This window comes from Haematobia irritans, chromosome 4, assembly GCF_050003625.1.
Source record: "Haematobia irritans isolate KBUSLIRL chromosome 4, ASM5000362v1, whole genome shotgun sequence".
NCBI lineage: Eukaryota > Metazoa > Arthropoda > Insecta > Diptera > Muscidae > Haematobia > Haematobia irritans.
The window spans coordinates 73,367,158-73,389,418 of NC_134400.1; the positions used below are offsets into that span (position 1 = coordinate 73,367,158).

The 22,261-nt window shown below is 38.3% G+C and overlaps 1 protein-coding gene across 1 annotated transcript in view; it reads right to left on the reverse strand.

The window, feature by feature from the left end:
• Positions 1 to 232: 232 nt before the first annotated feature.
• The window catches only part of LOC142236750 (uncharacterized), a 58,554-nt gene continuing 36,525 nt past the window's right edge, over positions 233 to 22,261 (reverse strand). Inside the window, exon 2 of the mRNA XM_075308022.1 lies at positions 233 to 1,424. Coding sequence (XP_075164137.1) covers positions 1,361 to 1,424 — 64 coding nt within the window. The 3' untranslated portion in view covers positions 233 to 1,360. The remainder of the gene's footprint in view (positions 1,425 to 22,261) is intronic.

Consider the following 22,261-nt stretch of genomic DNA (forward strand, 5'->3'; position numbering starts at 1 on the left):
AAAAACCACGATTTCACTCTTACCTCGGAGCCCGTTGCAATTAAATTGCAAAAACGATGCACTGTCCGGAACTGGAACAACAATATTGGATGTAAGATGCTGCGGCGGAGAATATTGTTGTTCGAGAGATATCGGGGGGTCGCATAGTCTGACGACCCACTACTGCTGTCGTTGGCACAGCATAAATCATAAATGTTTTCAAATTGTTGGAAAAATAATTAGATCTGAAATATTTACTTTGTTTTTCAACAGATATTTTTTATTTAACTATTCCCTTAATGCTTACACGAATAATAAACCGGTCAAGTGATACGTCTTTTTAATTGCATTTAACATAAACGTTTGTTGTGGAATGAATTGTTAAGTTAAGATCACCATGATTTGCTTTTATTTAAAATAATGCAATAATAATGTTTAATAATGCAAATAATAACTAAATTTTTACAATATATACATATTAATCAATAATTGCTTAAGTAATTATATACGTATATGTAGAAAACATAAAATAAATATATAGAAGATTTAGACGTACAGATAATAACAATAATAGTGCGTAACAAACTACATATACTCGTAACAAATTTTCTAATCGAATCACACAAATGTGTTTAATGGTTTGTATAAGAATGTTGTGTTGAAATTATTTACTTTATATAAAAATGTATGAGCTTTCTCATGTATTTCCATGTAACAGTAGTGATATTCTTAAAAGGACACTGAAGTAGAATGAACATAGACCACAGTTCTGTTACACCCGTAATATAATAGGCTTTCGTTAACGTTGTGAATACCCATAATCATTGAAACCTGTATTTGTCTGATTTTCAACAGATTCATGATTACGGTTTGGCAACTGATGATTCTGTGATGCAATAAATGCACTCTGTGTTAGGTATGGGTTGAACTGCATGTATAGCTGACGAGGATTTTGGAGTGTTGTCATTCGACTGGAACACCCATATTTCGACATATTATTGGTGTAGGTACGACTGTTTCCTATATTAGAAGTCCAATTCTGTGGACTAAATTGCTGTTGGTTCTGCTGGTGATGCCAAATATTTGAGTAGTCTAAGCAATTTCGAACATCATCTTTACATGCACTATATGATTGATGCAATTCTTTTCTTGTAGCGGTTTGTTGTTGCAATATGTTTTCTGACGTATAGTACGTAGAATTATGAGGGTTATCGTAGAGGCTGTTGTTCGATTTGTTTGAGGTGTGATTATCATTTAACCCGTAATTATTTGTAAAGGCGATATTGGAAACATTTGCATAAGTATTATTTTTGGTCGTAGTCGTTCTTACACTGCCGCATTCAGATTCCAATGGATCGGGCTCTTTTAGAGCCCTCGAATGTCATTCTCCCGCCGCTGTTACAGTTGTCCATTGCCAGGGGCTACTATATGCTGTCTTTGAATTACTGTAAAACCAAGTGTGAGAATAAACCGTTAAACCGTTAGACTAAAGTAGGGCGGAATCGACTATTTTATACCCTGCACCACTCTGTGGACCGTCCAAAGGGGTTGAAACTTTTTAATGAAAAACAAGTAAGAAAAGTCTAAAGTCGGGCGGGGCCGACTATATTATACCCTGCACCACTTTGTAGATCTAAATTTTCGATACCATATCATATCCGTCAAATGTGTTGGGGGCTATATATAAAGGTTTGTCCCAAATACATACATTTAAATTTCACTCGATCTGGACAGAATTCGATAGACTTCTACAAAATCTATAGACTCAAAATTTAAGTCGGCTAATGAACTAGGGTGGAACACAATGTTAGTAAAAAACTATGGGAAACATTTAAATCTGAAGCAATTTTAAGGAAACTTCGCAAAAGTTTATTTATGATTTATCGCTCGATATATATGTATTAGAAGTTTAGTCATTTTTAAAAATTTTCGACTAAGCAGTGGCGATTTTACAAGGAAAATGTTGGTATTTTGACCATTTTTGTCGAAATCAGAAAAACATATATATATGGGAAATTTGGCACGCATAGCTACAATGATAATTCTACTCCCTGTGCAAAATTTCAACTAAATCGGAGCAAAACATTGGCCTCTGTGGTCATATGAGTGTAAATCGGGCAAAAGCTATATATGGGAGATATATCTAAATCTGAACAGATTTCAACCAAATTTGGCACACTTGACTACACTACTAATTGTACTCCTAGTGCAAAATTGGGGTAAAACTCTGGATTCTGGGACCGTATTAGGCCATATCGGGCGAAAGATATATATGGGAGCTATATCTAAATCTGAACCGATTTCTTCCAAAATCAATAGGGTTCTATTCTGAGCCAAAACACATACTTGTGCCAAATTTGAAGTCGATTGCGACCTAGACTTTGATTACAAAATTCCTATTCAACCGTCGAACGGAACGGACGTGTTTTTTCAATAGCGGATAAACTCATAGTAATAGGTACCTACTACGAATTTCAAGTGTGGTGGGATATTAAGCCACCATGCAGCGAAATTCCAAGTCATCCACTGGGTTGCTAACTTCAGGGCCCAGTGGACGGGTATCGACTGGAGTTATAAATCTGGGCAATGACCAAGAGTTAGGCCCAATTAGTCGACCTGTAGACGGGTCGACAGGTGGCGACACACTGACAAGTCGAACTTTTTCTAAGGTAACGACATCAAAAGGAGGTAATCCCTCACGAAAGAGATTCAAGGAACGCAGAAATGCTTTGTTTATCCTAAAGAAGTTAGGATCAGTCGACCCAAGCACGTTGTCGGCTAAACAAAGCGATTCCTTAAAATGGGCTCAAGGAATTCTTGAGACTGGAAAAAGGGAACGATCGCCGGATGAGCTGCCATCCTCCAAAAGGGATCAAAGATCGTTTGCCTCAGTTGCTAAAGATAGCCTTGTGATGGCTATCATTAATAAAGGAGCATTGGACGGTATGGTTCCAAAGCAAAAATGGGGGGAAATTGAGAATGCTCTATCTGTCGTCTACTCACAGGTACTGGAAAAGTTTCCCGGCCCAGATCCTCGACACCAAGAGGCTGGTTGGTATCAAGGACGATTTAAGCTAGTCGCATTTGAGGACCAGAGGTCTATAGAATGTTTTAAAGCTGCTCTGATACTAATTGGTGAAGTTTGGGAAGGAGCTGCTCTAGAGTTAGTCGAGAAGAAAGACATACCGGCTAGACCTAGAGCACATGCCTGGATACCTGCAAACCCTTCTGACCCTGAATCTATTTTAAATAGACTGAAACGATGCAATCCAGATCTTCCAACAGCTGATTGGAAGGTTGGCCGTTTGGATGAAGTGGATGGACCAAGACGGCATGCAGTGTTTATATTGAACACTCAGTCTTTGCCACATCTGGCAAAGTCCCAGGGCCGTGTATGTTATGGCTTTCATTATATCCAAATGAAGGTGTATAAAAACGATCAGCTAAAGGATTCAGAAATGGACAAGCCTCTGTCTGAATCAGAAGTAAGCGGATCCTCTTGCGAAGTCGAGGGAGATACCAAAGTTGAAGACATGGATAGATACCGTATGCGTGAGGAGGCTTCTATTGCCTCAGAACTCACCAAAGTCGAACCTATGGTTATTGAGAGAGTCACCGATATCTCTGAAGAGGACATTCTTGATGACTCGATCGAAGCGGCTGATGTGACGGTTGTTGAAAATCTCGATGGTCCTACGGATCCTCCAGATAAATCTTCATCATTGTAAGGCTGCATGTGCTGCCTTAAAAGTTCTCCTGATGAAAGGGGACATAGATATAGTTCTTATTCAAGAACCATATGTTTACAAAAACAAAATATGTGAATTAAGTACTCCGGGGTTCAAACTATTGCAGTATACTGGTAATGATGTAAATCGAGCCTGTATAATTGCTAAAAACGAGCTCAATTTGTTTCTGCTTCCCTCAATGTGCAATACAGACACTGTCGTTGCAAGTTTAGAAATAGCCAAATGCAAATATTGGGTATCTTCGGTCTACATGGGACATGACAGGGAGATACCTCCATATGCCGTTAAGACCTTAGTGGAGGAGTCACTGAAAACAAAGGCGAAACTCATTATGGGATGCGATGCGAATGCACATCATAGTATATGGGGAAGTAGTGATACTAATGCAAGGGGAGAGTCGCTAATAGAGTTTATTTTGCGTACTAATCTGGTAGTTTGCAACAAGGGAGATGTCCCAACCTTTGTCACTAAAAACAGGCAAGAGGTTTTGGACATCACCTTGGCCTCGCAAGAACTAAATGAAATGATATCTGAGTGGCAGGTTTTAAGTGAACACAGCTTCTCAGATCATCGCTACATCAGTTTCAAATTTGATGTTCATATCACCAAGATCATATTTCCGCCAAATGTTAGGAAAGCTGACTGGAATAGGTATAGGGAATCGTTCAATATGATGATACCGGAAATAACAGAGACAAATATGAGAAATGTGCAAGATATCGAACACGCAGTGGAGCGGATTACTAAGGCCTTCAACATCTCACTGAAAGCTGCATGCCCTAGAGGAAAGCCAAGGGGGAAACATCGACCACCATGGTGGTCTACGGAATTAAGTAATATGAGGAAATCCTGCAGGAAGCTCTTTAACAAGGCAAAGTCCACCAGAGCCCCTGAGGACTGGGACGCTTACAAGAAGAATCTGAGAGGATACAAGCGAGAACTGAGAAAGGCTCAGCATAACTCTTGGAATGCTTACTGCAGCAGTATTGAGAATACGTCCGAGGCTTCCAGACTACGGAAGGTTCTAGCATCCACCAACTCCGCTCCAGGTTTCATTAAAACATCGGAGGGCAATTGGACAACGTCCAGTAAGGAGACGCTGGAGGTACTATTGGACACACATTTTCCTGGAAATCAGACGGTTGAACCATGTACTGGCGGTGCCACAGTTGCTCAGCGGTCGTTTCCTGTCGAGGAAATTGTATCGGAAACTAGAATAAGATGGGCGCTAAATAGCTTTGGACCATTCAAATCCCCTGGACCTGATGGAATTACTCCGGCGGAGTTACAAACTGTAACTGACAAAATTATCCCCTGGTTGTCGGTGATATATAAAGGATGTATCAACTTATCATATATCCCAGGAAAGTGGAGGGAAACAAAAGTCGTTTTCATACCTAAAGCGGGAAAAGCCTCTCACTCGAGGGCGAAGGATTTCCGACCAATCAGCTTATCCTCATTCCTACTTAAGACTCTGGAGAGGATGATAGATATTTATCTTAGAACTAGCATCGATTCAAGTTTGTTCTCGAAACGACAGCATGCATACTCGAAGGGCAGGTCTACTGAGACCTATCACCTCTTCTTTGGAATGTTGCTATAAATAGCCTTCTGGTTACTCTAGAAAAAGAAAGGATAAAAGTGGTGGCATACGCAGATGATGTGGCTCTGGCAGTCAGGGGAAAATTCCCATCCACAATCAGAGATATTATTCAGAGGGCCCTCCGGATGACTGAGAAATGGGCGAAAGACAATGGTCTTGGGGTAAATCCTGCAAAGACAGAATTAGTCATGTACTGCAACGATCGCAAAACTCCCACGGTTAGGCCTATTTCCTTAGGGGGTATTGAAATTCCCTTTGGTGAATGTGCAAAATACCTTGGCGTTATTTTGGACAGGAAGCTGAACTTTAAGCTTAATATTGAAGAAAGGGCGAGAAAGGCAACTGTAGCTTTGTACTCGTGCAAAAAGGCAATAGGAAAAAAGTGGGGACTGAAACCAAAAATTGTGCATTGGCTATACACGGCAGTGGTTAGACCTATAATGCTATATGGTGTTGTAGTCTGGTGGCCGGCACTTCAGAAACCGACTTGTTTAGATAAAGTTCAGCGTATGGCGTGTTTGTGTATTTCAGGCGCATTCAGCAAGACAGGAACAAATTCCCTTAATGTCGTGCTGCATCTATTGCCTTTAGACATTTTGGCCAAACAGTCAGCTGCAACAACGGCTGTGCGGTTGCGCGAACTATCGCTGTGGTCGGAAAAAGGTTACGGTCACAGTTCTGTCCTCAAAACAATGCCAGATGTGCCTAACGTAGTGGATTACACTTTGGCGAGTCCACTTTTCGACAAAAAGTTTGAGACTCTAATCCCCAACAGTGAGGCGTGGTGCACACAGACCCCGGGGAATAAAGAATATATAGATTTCTACACTGATGGCTCCAAATTGGATGGACAAGTGGGGTTCGGAGTATATTCTAATGATCTGGAACTTCGAATAGCGAAAAGATTACCTAATCACTGTAGTGTTTTTCAGGCTGAAATATTAGCAATAAGAGAGGTGGCGAATTGGCTGAGAAGTAATGTTCCAAAAAATGTGGGCATTAATATATACTCAGACAGTCAACCTGCAATAAAATCCTTGGACTCTGTGTTCCTCAACTCGAAAACGGCCATCGACTGCCGCAAATCTCTCAATGAGATGGCTGAGCAGTACAATATTCACCTAATATGGGTGCCTGGCCATAGGAACATACCGGGGAACTGCGAAGCGGATGAGTTGGCAAGGCTAGGGACTACCTTACATATTCCAGGGGAACTAGAATTTGTTGGTATGCCCCTAGCTACCTGCAAGCTCATGCTGCGTGAGAAGGCTGTTATGATGGCAAATGTTCGATGGGAGAATTGCAAGGGTTGTAACGACACCAAGCAAATATGGCCCCATTTCAACTTAAACCGCACACTAGATATGCTAATGTTCTCGAGACGTCAGATATCACTCCTGATATCTGCTATAACGGGTCGCTGCCTGATAGGCGATTTTGCAAAAACTATTGGCGCGAAGTATAATGACTATTGTATGAGCTGTCATGATGCGGAGGAAAAAGAATCAATTAAACACCTCTTGTGTGAGTGTCCTGCATTTTGTGTAAAGCGCAAGCAACTTTTAGGAGCATATAGCTTCAGATTACTGGCGGATCTGGAAAACGTTAACTTAAGCAGTCTGCTACTGTTTTTGGAACAATCTGGTTGGTTCAACAAAGAAAAATAATCAAGAAGGTTCAGCGGTTAAAACTAGAAGTGCCCATATGTAATAGGTACTTTTAGTTAATGTGGTATCACAATGGACTGAATAGTCTAAGTGAGCCTGAATCTTAATCGGGCTGCCACTTTAACCTAACCTAACCTTGATTACAAAAATGTGTTCACGGACAGACGGCCATGGCTATATCGACTCAGGAGCCCACCCTGAGCATTTTTGCTAAAGACACCATGTGTCTATCAGAGAACTGCAACCGGTGGCTTTTTTTCGTATCGCAATCTTACCCACAAAATGTCGGTAGCAGTGAGTAAGACACCAATTACCATGCGATCTTTTACATTGATACAAATGCGAGAATAAAAACACCACTAGTATATAACAATGTTCGTATGCAGTGTCTTGCAATCTTAAACCAATCGACATCGTAACAACGCTCGGTAAACAAAAAACGAGGTTGGCACTTAAGTGTGATTGCACTCAACAACAACAATTACTAGCAGTTGGCATTAGCTCAAGATAATTGAGAGAGTACCAAATAAGAGAATACCAAACTGCTGAGATATGGGTAACCAATTTGTGTGATTGCTTTACTATGGTGTTTTCGAGAGACCAACACTCATACTAACAAACACCGACAGTCGTCGGTTGCATTGGATATTGGTGGTTGAAATTTTTTTACCAATTGGTGTTTTAAGATTGCAAATGTTGGTGTTTACTAAATACACTGGTCGGTTGCGGTAGATCGCAGCCGTTCTCTGGTGTCTATCTCGTCTCCTTCTGGGTGTTGCAAACATTTGCATATGCAACATATTGGGTTCTTTACATTTTTCTTTTTTTAATTTAGTGGTCACTATATGAAATATGGTTCAACCGTGCCCAAGTGCAAATAGCATATAAAATCCTATATAGAAATTCTCATAAATTAGCCGAAGATAAAAAACTCAATTATTACCAAAGCTACACTGAAAATATACTATTCGATTGCGTTCGCCAAATATCTTCTGAATCGCTGTAATTTTTTTAATTACTTTAACAGGTTGGCTGATAAGTCCCCGGTCTGACACATAGATGGCGTCGCTAGTATTAAATGCATATTATTTTTATATAGTACCAACCTTCAAATGATTCGTGTCAAAATTTGACATCTGTAAGACAATTAGTTTGTGAGGTAGAGCGTCTTTTGTGAAGCAACTTTTGTTATTGTGAAAAAATGGAAAAAAAGGAATTTCGTGTTTTGATAAAATACTGTTTTCTGAAGGGAAAAAATACGGCGGAAGCAAAATCTTGGCTTGATGATGAGTTTCCGGACTCTGCCCAGGGAAATCAACAATAATTGATTGGTATGCAAAATACAAGAGTGGTGAAATGAGCACGGAGGGCGGTGAACGCAGTGGACGCCCGAAAGAGGTGGTTACCGTCGAAAACATCAAAAAAAATCCACAAAATGATTTTGAATGACCGTAGAATGAAGTTGATCGAATTAGCAGAGGCCTTAAAGATATCAAAGGAACTTGTTGGTCATATCATTCATCAATATTTGGATATGCGGAAGCTCTGTGTAAAATGGGTGCCGCGCGAACTCACATTTGAACAAAAACAACGTGTTGATGATTCTGAGCGGTGTTTGGAGCTGTTAACTCGTAATACACCCGAGTTTTTCTGTCGATATGTGACAATGGATGAAACATGGCTCCATCACTACACTCCTGAGTCCAATCGACAGTCGGCTGAGTGGACAGCGACCGGTGAACCGTCTCCGAAGCGTGGAAAGACTCAAAAGTCCGCTGGCAAAGTAATGGCCTCTGTTTTTTGGGATGCACATGAAATAATTTTTATCGATTATCTTGAGAAGGGAAAACCCATCAGCAGTGACTATTATATGGCGTTATTGGACGTTTGAAGGTCGAAATCGCGGCAAAACGGCCCCATATGAAGAAGAAAAAAGTGTTGTTCCACCAAGACAACGCACCGTGCCACAAGTCATTGAGAACGATGGCAAAACTTCATTAATTGCTTCCCCACCCACTGTATTCTCCAGATCTGGCCTCCAGCGACTTTTTCTTGTTCACAGACCTCAAAAGGATGCTCGCAGGGAAAAAAATTGGCTGCAATGAAGAGGTGATCGCCGAAACTGAGGCCTATTTTGAGGCAAAACCAGGGATCCGGAGCGGAGCGTGGAGCGGAGCGGAGCAAGCCCTTTTTTGCGGGACCGGGAGCGGAGCGGGAGCGGCATTTCTAAAATCCGGAGCGGAGCGGGAGCGGAGCGGTTTCCAAATGAAAAACCGCTCCGCTCCGAATAAAATATTACTTGAATGAAATGTGTAACTTTGAAATTACACTGTGTAGGTAATTTCAAATTTAGCTAGTACTTAGCGTAGTGTGAGTAAACGTTTAAAATGTACGATATGTATTTTTGTACGTACGTACATTGGGGAAAACACAACGTGTTTTTTATTAATTGTTTTCAAAAACGGCAAATGTCAAAATATATATCTAGTATGTGTTGTAAAAGTAACAACAGTACTTTCGATCAATTTCATCCCGTATTACTACAAAGATGTTTGTAATGAACGTCAAATAAATGCAATTAAACGATCTTATTTATATTTAATTTTTTAGTTTTCTACACTGAAAAAAATATTGTCGTGAAGTCAAAGATTCCATGTCCTTAGAATAAGAATGCAAATTTTGCTTAACATGGAAGACGCATTTCTCTAAAATAAAGTTTTTTATACCCATCACCATAGAATGGTGACGGGGGTATAATAAGTTTGTCATTCCGTTTGTAACACATCGAAATATCGATTTCCGACTATATAAAGTATATATATTCTTGATCAGGGAGAAATTCTAAGACGATATAACGATGTCCGTCTGTCTGTCTGTCTGTTGTAATCACGCTACAGTCTTCAATAATGAAGCAATCGTGCTGAAATTTTGCACAACTTCGTCTTTTGTCTGCAGGCGGGTCAAGTTCGAAGATGGGTTATATCGGTCCAGGTTTTGATATAGTCCCCATATAAACCGACCTCCCGATTTGGGGTCTTGGGCTTATATAAATCGTATTTTTTATCCAATTTGCCTGAAATTTGAAATCTGGAGGTATTTTATGACCGTAAAGAGGTGTGCCAAAAATGGTGAGTATCGGTCCATGTTTTGGTATAGCCCCCATATAGACCGATCTCCCGATTTTACTTCTTGGGCTTATAGAAACCGCAGTTTTTATTCAATTTACCTGAAATTGGAAATCTAGAGGTATTGTAGGACCACAAATACGTGTGCCAAAAATTGTAAGTATCGGTCCATATTTTGGTATAGCCCCCATATAGACCGATCTCCCGATTTTACTTCTTGGGCTTATAGAAACCGCAGTTTTTATTCAATTTACCTGAAATTGGAAATCTAGAGGTATTGTAGGACCACAAATACGTGTGCCAAAAATTTGAGTATCGGTCCATGTTTTGGTATGGTCCCCATATAAAACGACCTCCCGATTTGGGGTCTTGGGCTTATAGAAAGCGTATTTTTTATTCAATTTGTCTGAAATTGGAAATCTAGGGGTATTTTCGGACCATAAAGAGGTGTGCTGAAAATGGTGAGTATCGGTCCATATTTTGGTATAGCCCCCATATAGACCGATCTCCCGATTTTACTTCTTGGGCTTATAGAAACCGCAGTTTTTATTCAATTTACCTGAAATTGGAAATCTAGAGGTATTTTAGGACCACAAATACGTGTGCCAAAAATTGTGAGTATCGGTCCATGTTTTGGTATGGTCCCCATATAAAACGACCTCCCGATTTGGGGTCTTGGGCTTATAGAAAGCGTATTTTTTATCCAATTTGTCTGAAATTGGAAATCTAGGGGTATTTTCGGACCATAAAGAGGTGTGCTGAAAATGGTGAGTATCGGTCCATATTTTGGTATAGCCCCCATAAGAACGATCTCCCGATTTAACTCCTTGGGTTTCTAGAATCCGAAGTTTTTATCCTATTTGCCTGAAATTGGAAATCTAGGGGTATTTTAGGGTCATAAAGAGGTGTGTCGAAAACGGTGAGTAGCGGTCCATGTTTTAGTATATCCCCGATAAGAACGATCTCCCGATTTAACTCCTTGGGTTTCTAGAAACCGTAATTTTTATCTGATTTGCCTGAAATTGTAAATATTCTGGTATTTTAGGCTCGGTCCATTTGGTAATGCCTCCATATAGACCGACTTCACTTGAATTGCTTGAAACTCAATGTAAAATTTCCAGATTTTACTTCTACATATTTAAGATTTCAAATCAAGACGCTATTTTATAATTTTCTTGCACACTTACAAGAGATGTTAATGATTCCTCTAAAACTCAAACAAAAATGGTTCTTATAAATCCAGAATCTGATATAGTCCTCATAGGTGAAATCTTTAAATTTATCTTCGGGAAGTGTCCTCAAGTCCTCACGCCCTCCTAAAATTTCAAAGGAATCCCTAATATTTGGTTCATGGTGGTGGGTATTTAAGGTTCGGCCCGGCCGAACTTAGTGCTGTATATACTTGTTTTCTTGTCCAAAAGGCAATAAACTTTTGAATGAAGTTGTAATGTCCGTATAATTAAGTGATTTTACTTAAAAATGTGTATCATAACATGAAAGATAAAATTTTTGAGGTAAGGTCAACGTGACTTTAATAATTAAGAAAAATTCTTTAAAATTAATAAAATTGTCTTTAAATTTGTTTCCTTTTTGCATCTTGCCTACAAAGCAAAAAATCGTTAAAAAATAAGACATGTTTTTCAACTCTTTATTTTAAAGACGCTTTTTACTTGAAACATAGCATAATTTCTACTGGAAGTCGAGTCTTAATATGGAAAAAAAATAACTCGTTAACTCGTTTTTAAAGGATTTTGATAACAACTGACGAAAAAAATCTAAAAAAATGAAAAATTAACATATGCTTCCTAGAATGCTTCCTTTAATGAAGTCAAAATGGATTTAATATTTCTGAAAAAATCTTCAAAATTAATAAAATATTTCAACACATTGTTTTAAAGTCATTATACCCTAAACCACATAGTGGTTAGGGTATAACAAGTTTGATCTGCCAAAAAATGTGCCTACAAGAAATATTGATTTTAGACCCCATAAAATATATACCGATCGACTCAGAATCACCTCCTGAGTCGATCTAGCGCTTGGCGTCCGTCCGTCTGTCCATGTATTTGTTGTTCACAGGATTTCGGTCGCAATTATTAACCGATTTTGATGAAATTTGGTACAGGGAGTTTTTTTGGGCACAAGGACGAACGTTATTGAATTTGGAAGAAATCGGATCAAATTTAGATATAGCTCCCATATATATGTATTGCCCGATTTCGACAAAAAACTTTTTTTACTAACCGATCGTCGTCAAATTTAGCACAAAATAATCTTCTGTATCACCCTTTAAGTCTGAAAATTTCATCGAAATCGGTTCAGATTTAGATATAGGTCCCATATATATGTATCACCCGATTTTGTCAAATTAGGTCATAAAACCCTTATTTATCAACCGATCTTACTCAAAGTTGGCGAAATGTAATCTTCTATAGCACTAACTATATGTGCAAAAAATCATCGAAATCGGTTCAGATTTAGCTATAGCTCCCATATATGTACCGCCCGATTTTTCTAAATAAAATAAAACTCAATTGAACAAATAATACAATGTTTGTACTATAATTTTCTCGAAGAGGAGCGGAGCGATTTTTTTTTTCTCGGAGCGGAGCGGTTTTTTTTTCTCCGGAGCGGGAGCGGAGCGGAGCGAAAAAAATGGACCGCTCCGGATCCCTGGGCAAAACTGTGATGAAACACAGATCAACAAATCCACTGGAATGTGGGGGAAGATTTGAGCCACCTTATTACCTTTTTGTGCAACCAAAAAAATATAAAAAATTTTCCTTTTCAGAATCAATTTACATAACAGGTTGGCTGATAAGTCCCCGGTCTGACACATATATGCCCTCGCTAGTATTATATGCATATTATTTTTATATAGTACGAACCTTCAAATGATTCGTGTCAAAATTTGACGTCTATAAGTCAATTAGTTTGTGAGATAGAGCGTCACAAAAACATTCGAAATTCCGTGTTTTGATAAAATACTGTTTTCTGAAGGGAAAAAATACGGTGGAAGCAAAAACTTGGCTTGATAATGAGTTTCCGTACTCTGCCCCAGGGATATCAACAATAATTGACTGGTATGCAAAATTGAAGCGTGGTGAAATGAGCACGGAGGACGGTGAACGCAGTGGACGCCCGAAAGAGGTGGTTACCGTCGAAAACATCAAAAAAATCCACAAAATGATTTTGAATGACTGTAAAATGAAGTTGATCGAGATAGCAGAGGCCTTAAAATATCAAAGGAATGTGGTGGTCATATCATTAATCAATATTTGGATATGCGGAAGCTCTGTGCAATTTGAAAACGCGTTGTTTCCCGACGTTTTTCGAATGTCTATTTCCGGAAAATTTACAAATTTCAAATTATTATCAAATATTCCAAAATTCTTTAATATGCCTTAGGATGTTAAAAAAATGGTTTTAAATCAAATACAAGTATCCTGTAAGTATTTTTGACGTTTTATTCAGGTATATGATGTTTTCGACGTTTACAACTTTCTGACAACAGAAAACAATAAAAAATGCTACTCGGACCATCTCTGGTTCAAGAGAAATGTTAAATTCATTAGATAAACGTTCAAGAAAATCTGATTTCGCATTTTAGGTTTTTATTTGCTATGTAAAATAATGAATTATTTTTCAATCCATTGGAAATTGTGTCCGCTGGATTAAATTTTGGCAATATTGGAAAAAAATTTGTTCAAATGAAATTTCGTTGTGGCAACGCTGATTAGAACTCAAGCATTAAAATTAAAAGCATTGCAAAAACTGTACGTCTTGCCAAAAACAATTGAAGATGGGAAATTTGCCGATGTCATACCAAAGGGTTCATTTACGGCGTTCGATGCATACACGTTCGTTCATTTTTAATTTGCATTTTTTTTTTGTTAAAAACTCACAAATGATGTTAAATTTTGAGTAAATAATAATAAGAAACATTTGACCGACTTTTCTACGTCATTTCTGGATATTCATTTTTTTATTCTTAGTTTAATTTGTATAACAAAAAATCATAAACGACACGTTTGCATCCAACGCCGTCAATGGTTTGATACTCTCTGCTGCTATTTTCATATCTTCCTCTTCTACTGTTTTTGGTTCTTGCAACCATAATTGAACATATATGCTTATGCTTGCAACTTCTGTTTGTTGGCTTTGGTTGTATTGAAAGCAAAACCTGCAGTTGGTGTGTAGCAAAAACAAAACAAAATACCATAAACAAAGAGTGCTTTCTAGCCAAAAACAATAAACTTGAGGAAGATAGGAAATTGGCTACTGAGGAGATCAAACCATTTACCGTGTTAGTTTCATACTCGAACCAAACGCGTATACGACAAGTATTGTCATAGCATTAAAATGCAAATAAAAAGAAATTAAGTGCACGAAATAAATTTCCTTAAACGGGAAAATATAGTTTTTTTGTTGTTGCCTAAAATTTAACATTATTTCATTAGGAAAATTAGGTTTTTCATTTAAAAAATAAAAACGAAAAACAAATAAAAGAATTACGAACATGTATGGAACTAACATGGTAAATGCAACATTTGGTATGACGCAAGCCAATTTCCTATCTTCCTCAAGTTTATTGTCTTTGTTTCTAGCGATATACCGAAAAAAAGTAAACAATCTGTTACGTATTATAACGAATGTTCTAATTTGTTACATAGCTATTAGACGTTTCTCTGTTTATGACGTTTACTAATGTCATTTGTATTATCTTGCTTCTAAGTTTGTCCTCTTAATATACACGTATCAAGAAAGAAAGAAAGTGTAAGATTGATTCATCCTAATTTAATTGTTTTCGTATGGACTTAAAACAATCTTCTGTCAGAAGGCTATTTTATTCTGGTCACCGATGCCTCTCCGATGAAAAACTCGGCGGATTGCTCAGTGTGCAATATTTCAACCAAAGAAAACTTCGCCTACAAAATTGCAGTTAGTTTCCCCACTCACAGCAGAGCTACATGCAATTGAAAACGCTGTAGACATAATTATTGAAGACGGTATTTGCAAATCTGCGATCTTCACTGATAGCAAAAACGCCTGTATAATATTACGCAATAAAACTCAGCACAATTATCTAATAAACGACATCCTATGAAATGTAAACAAATCTATGATCTCAAAACGCACTGTAATATGGACGCCATCTCACGTGGGTATTCCACCAAATTAATTGGCTGACCAGTCCGCCAGGCTTGCTGATGACTCAGGTTGTTTAATAAAGTCTGAGGACTCTGTTAAGGATGCACAAAATAAAATTGAAAACTTTCTTTGGAGCGAATGGGTTGAAAAACCACAAGACGGAAATCACAAACAAACACACGTTTTCAGTATCTTATGTTCGGAACCGTCTTCCAAACCATGGTACAAAAATTTAACTCTAGCACCAGAACTTATCAAAATCACGTTTACCAAGGACTTTCGATACAAAATCAAACTCGAGGACACAAACATTTGTTCCATATGTGGCACAATCGAAAATGCTGAACATCTCATTTTCCACTGCAAAAAGATATGAAACTGAGAAAAAAGACCTCCTAATATTCAAAAATTACAATAACTTACGTGAGAACACTAATAAAATTTTTCTGCGGTGGATTATCCCCTTTGGTGCTTTGAATGGGTGCACTTCCGGAACTGCTCCGACTTAACATCGTAGCGGGAGTATATTTATAACGGGAGTATATTTATAACAGGATGCTCTGCCAACGACAGCAGCAGTGGGTCATCAGGCTATAAGTTTATCCGGACGGAATGTCTGTGTTTGAAAAGAATCTTACAATGTGGCCAATCGATTCGAATTGTCGGCGATGACTAAATATTCGATAAATGTGTTATCGATCACATTAACAATATGCCGTCGGGCTTAACTTATAGTGTTGCCAACGTCTGGGATATGTTTGTAACGATCACTGTTGTCCAGATAACATAAACATATAATTTGGACGGCGCATTAAGTGGTTTCACTGTAATGTGAAACGCCATTCGGACTTCGCTATAAGAAGGGGTCCCTTATCAATGAGTTTAACATAGAAAAGTTCAGCACCTATGGTATCAAAATGGACTGAATAGTCTAAACGAGGTAAATACTGCCAATAAAACCATGCACGAAGCAGATCGGGTCAACGAATCTTTAACCTAACTTACTGTTGTTGATCTCAGTAGTTGTTTGATATATGGAACTGCCACTTTAACCTAACCTAACCATATATGGAACTAGATAAGGACAGTTCGGAGATAGTTACGAGGCGTGCGATTGAGAATAATATTCGTTTTAACCCAGATAAGATTTAATACATACAAAAAGTATGATGTTCATGGGGGAAAATTCATTCCAAACTTGTCCCAACGGACAGCTCGGTTGAGACGGCTGAGACGAAAAGGAACTGAATGCAACAGACGTGCTATCATACATAACAAACATGCCTGCACTGGCAGCAAGTCAATTTTCATTCAAACAGCCAGCTCTAAAGATGAGATGGGTATTCTTCGTTTGCAGGATAACAAGCCTGTGGATTATGAATTATTATTTTAGCGACACTTATGGCGATTACGATTGGGAAAAAAGGTGCAACATTCCTGAAATGGATTGCAAAATATAAAGGACACTGCCATAGATTTTGGATCCTATATGTTTCACAATATTATGAATTAACAATAACTTTGGAACGACACTAGGTTATGTTAAAGTGGCAGCCTGATTAAGTGTCAGGCTCACTTGGATTATTCAGTCCGTTGTGATACCACATTAACTAAAAGTACCTATTACATATGGGCACTTCTAGTTTTAGCCGCTGAACCTTCTCGATTATTTTCTTCTGTTGAACCAAACAGATTGTTCCAAAAACATTAGCAGACTGCTTAAGTTAACGTTTTCCAGGTCCGCCAGTAATCTAAAGCTATATGCCCCTAAAATTCACTTACGCCTTACACAAAATGCTAACTCATCCGCTTCGCAGTTCCCCGGTATGTTCCTATGGTCAGGCACCCATATTAGGTGAATATTGTGCTGCTCAGCCATCTCGTTGAGATATTTGGGACAGTCGATGGCCGTTTTCGAGTTAAGGAACACAGAATCGTAGGATTTTATTGCAGGTTGACTGTCTGAGTATATATTAATGGCAATATTTATTGGAACATTACTTCTCAGCCAATTCACCACCTCTCTTATTGCTAATATTTCAGCCTGAAAAACACTACATTGACTAGGTAATCTTTTCGCTATTCGAAGTTCCAGGCCTTTAGAATATACTCCGAAACCCACTTGTCCATCCAATTTGGAGCCATGAGTATAGAAATCTATATGACGTTTAACCCTTGGGGTCTGTGTGCACCATGCCTCACTGTTGAGAATTTGAGTTTCAAACTTTTTGTCGAAATGCGGCCCCGCCATAGTGTAATCCACTACATTAGGCACATCTGGCATTATTTTGAGAACCGAACTGTGACCGTACCCGTTTTCCGACCACAGCGATAGCTCGCGCAACCTTGGTGCAGCTGACTGATTGGCCAAAATGTCTAAAGGCAATAGATGCAGCATGACATTAAGGGAATCTGTTCCTGTCTTACTGAATGCGCCTGAGATACACAAGCTAGCCATACGTTGAACTTTATCTAAACGTGTCGGCTGCTGAAGTGCCGGCAACCAGACTACAACAGCATATAGCATTATAGGTCTAACCACTGCCGTGTATAGCCAATGAACAATTTTCGGCCACAATTTTTTCCCTATTGCCTTTTTACACGAGTACAAAGCTACCGTTGCTTTTCTCGTCCTTTCTTCAATATTAAGCTTAAAGTTCAGCTATTTGTAAATATAATTTTCAACATAAATTCAACTTGACTTGAAATAGCTCATCTTCAATACATCTTCAAATTGTTTGCGAATTACTTCCAATTTGCCAAAATGTTGACGAAATCTTTGAAAAGGTGTTGAAGATAATATGAGAAAACTTTGACAAAACACTACCCTAAAATGCAACGAAAAAACCATGTGGTTTTCAATACTTATTTGTGCAACGAAGTTCGTGGTCAATTGCAAGAAATAAAAAAAAGAAAATTTTAGACAAATAACCAAATAGTTTATAAAAATGGGTAAGTGAAAATAAAAAATGAAATAAAACTTTAAGGAAGTCACTAAATGTATATCTCTTTGCAGAAAACTAAAATTATGGAACATTAAAAAGCTGACCGATGAAAAAATTGTGGACAATTAACTGCAACTACTTCAAATAGTTTATAATAATTGGTACGTCAATATGAAAAATTAAATCAACACTTTAGAGAAGTCACTAAATTTAAATCTCTTTGCAGAAAACTAACATCTTTGGATGCTACATTCTTGCAAACATTCAAAAGCTGACCAATGAAAAATGAGTGGCTTATCGACAAGACAAAGTTTCCAGAAACATTACAAGTGCAATCTATTAAAATTGTTAAAAACAACAAATTGTTGAAATCAACAACTTCTGGATGAACATGTGCATCACATCGTCAGTTTAATTAATATGCTATTATAAGTTTAAAATGGATATTTTGTGAATTCCTTCTGCTGGAAATCAATTCTAACACGCGGTCCAGTACGTTCCTAATTTCAAATTGCCCGCATGTTAATAAATGTTAATGCTGTTTTGTGACACCAAAAGGAAGGAAATCGAATTATCAATGCAAAAGTGTTTACTAATAATGTTTAAGATATTTAAAGTTTTGTTGTTTGTTTGTTTTTTTTTTGTTCTTATTTGTTGATATGTTTAATAAGATTATTATTTATCAATTGGTATTGTAGTGTATTATGTAGTGTAGTGTATTATTATATATTTTATTTTGATGAAAATGAATAAATTATACAAAATTCATAGAATTTTGGCTTTGACTTTCAATTTGAAGTGGGGATATTCATACAAATTTAGCTTGAAAAGTATTTGCAACGATGTTAATTTTGAATTTGACTCGCATCGAAAATTGTTTGACAAATTATTGAGTAGCGATGCATTTCAATTTGAGGATAACACTTTTCCATTTTTCAAACGTTTGTGTTTATTAGGTTGTTTTTCGATTTGCTTCAAAGTTGTCAGTCCATTTAATATCGAGCTCGAATGGATGTTATTGAATGTCCCTTTGATATCTAGAAAAGCCACAATTGTGTATTCATTAACAGATAGTGATCTTTCATTAAAGCATGAACTACGCAATGCGGTCTCAGTAGACCTGCCCTTCGAGTATGCATGCTGTCGTTTCAAGAGCAAACTTGAATCGACGCTAGTTCTAAGATAAATGTCTATCATCCTCTCCAGAGTCTTAAGAAGGATTGAGGATAAGCTGATTGGTTAGAAAGCTCTTCGAAAATCTCTTCTGCAGAAGACTGGAATCATTTATTGTCTCAAGAAATATAATTCCGGACCATCAATTTGGATTCCGGAAAAAGCACTCCACTATTGAACAAGTTCATAGAGTCACCAATAATATTGAAAAAGCCTTCGAGAGAAAACAAGTCTGTTCTGCAGTATTCTTGGACATTTCCAAATCTTTTGATGGAGTATGGCATGATGGTTAGGTTAGGTGGCAGCCCGATGTATCAGGCTCACTTAGACTATTCAGTCCATTGTGATACCACATTGGTGAACTTCTCTCTTATCACTGAGTGCTGCCCGATTCCATGTTAAGCTCAATGACAAGGGACCTCCTTTTTATAGCCGAGTCCGAACGGCGTTCCACATTGCAGTGAAACCACGTAGAGAAGCTTTGAAACCCTCAGAAATGTCACCAGCATTACTGAGGTGGGATAATACACCGCTGAAAAACTTTTTGGTGTTCGGTCGAAGCAGGAATCGAACCCACGACCTTGTGTATGGGCTCCTTCTAAAGCTCAGCAGATTACTTCCAAAGAATTATTGTGAAATTCTTAGCTCATACCTGAGTAATTGATCCAATATCTGTAGGAGTTCTGCAGGGCACTTGGACCTATGCTGTATCTACTTTACACTCACGATATGCCTGTTAACGAAGTTTGTTTCATTGGAACATTTGCAGATGACACAGTTTTAATGTCAACTGGAAAAAATACGGAGGTATCCGTACGTAGCCTCCAGGCATCTTTAAACAAGGTTCACCAATGGACAAAAAACTGGGGTCTAAAGGTCAACAGTAGCAAATCTGTTCATGTTGACTTTGCGAAAATTGCCTCAAGATACAAACCCCTAAAAATAGACAATGAAGAAGTGCCTTTTTCAAACTCAGCAAAATATCTTGGTTTTACACTGAATTGGAAAATTCATATTGATAAAAAGTGCGAAGAACTCAATATTAAATACCGCAAATTAAGCTGTTTAATCGGAAAAAATTCAGTCCTGTCCACATATAATAAACTCTTAATATATAAGTAAGCATTAAAACCAATATGGTTATATGGCATTCAACTATGGGGATGTGCGGCAAACGGTCTATCGAGAAAATACAAAGGTTTCAAAACAAAGTGATAAGAAGTGCAGTAAACGCTCCATAGTATGTCCGAAATAGTGACCTCCGCTGAGACTTAAAAATAACTACGCTCAAAGAGGAAATCTCTAGAATTGCAGAAAAAGCATCATATATGTATTCGCTTAACTAAATAAAAAAAATGCTTGTAACTCCGCCGGAGTAATTCCATCAGGTCCGGGGGATTTGAATGGTCAAAAGCTAATTAAATCCCATTTTATTCTAGATTCCGATACAATTTCCTAGATAGGACATGACCACTGAGCCCCTGTTGCACCGCCACAACATGATTTCCGAGAGAATGTCTGTCCAAAAGTACCTCCAACGTCTCTTCACTGGACGTTGTCCAATTGCCCTCCGATGTTTTAATGAAACCTAGAGCAAAGTTAGTGGATGCTAGTACCTAGCCTCGGACGTATTCTCAATGCTGCTACAGTAATCATTCTAAGAGTTATGCTGAGCCTTTCTCAGTTCTCATTTATATCCTCTCAGATTCATCTTGTAAGAGTCTCAATCCTCCGGTGCTCTTGTGGACTGTGCTTTGTTAAAGAGCTTCCTGCAGGATCTCCTCATATTACTTAACTCCGTAGACCACCATGGCGGTCGATTTTCCACCTTGACTTTCCTCTAATGTATGCAGCCTTTAGTGAGATGTTGATGGCCTTTGAAATCCGCTCCACGCTTTGTTCAATATCCTGCACAGTGGTTATATTTATCTCTGGTACTTCTGGTATCATCATATCCCTATACCTATTCCAATCAGCTTTCCCCACATTTGGCGGAAATATGGTCTTTGAAGTACGAACAGCCAATTCGAAACTGATGTAATAATGATCTGAGAAGCTATGTTCCCTCAAAACTTGCCCCTCAGATATCTTATCATTCAGTTCCGGAGAGGCCAGTGTGACGTCCAATACCTCCTGCATATTTTTGGTGACGAAGGTTGGTGCATCTCCCTTATTGCAAACTACCAGGTTAGTACGCCTAATAAATTCAATTAGCGACTCTCCCCTTGCATTAGTATCACTACTTCCCCAAATACTATGATGTATATTTGCATCACATCCTAAAATGAGTTTGCCTTTTCAGTGACTCCTCATCCAAGGTCTTAACGGCACTTGGAGGCATTTCCATATCATGTCCCCAGACCGAAGATACCCAATACTTGCATTTGGCTATCTCTAGACTTGCTACGACAGTGTCTGCATTGCTCAATAAAGGAAGCATAAATAAATTTAGTTCGTTTTTGGCAATTATACATATGGTTCGAGAATAAGAACAATATATATAGGTCTCCTTTCATCAGAACTTTTAAGGCAGCACAAGTAGCCTTACAATGGTAAAGATTTATCTGGAGGAACCGTAGAACCATCCAAATTTTCAACCACCGCCACATCAGCCGTTTCGATTGAGTCATCAAGGGCTTCCTCTGCACAGATATCGGAGACTCTCGCAACAATCCGCGGCTCAGCTTTGGTTTGAGCCTGTAGAAACTTGCCGCATACGATGTTCGTCAACGTCTGCAGTTTTTTCTGACTCTAACTGAGGCTTGTCCGTTTCTGAATCCTTTGGCTGATCGCTTTTGTACACCTTCATATGGATATCATGAAAGCCATAACTTACACGTTCTTGTTCAATATAAACACCGCATGTCGT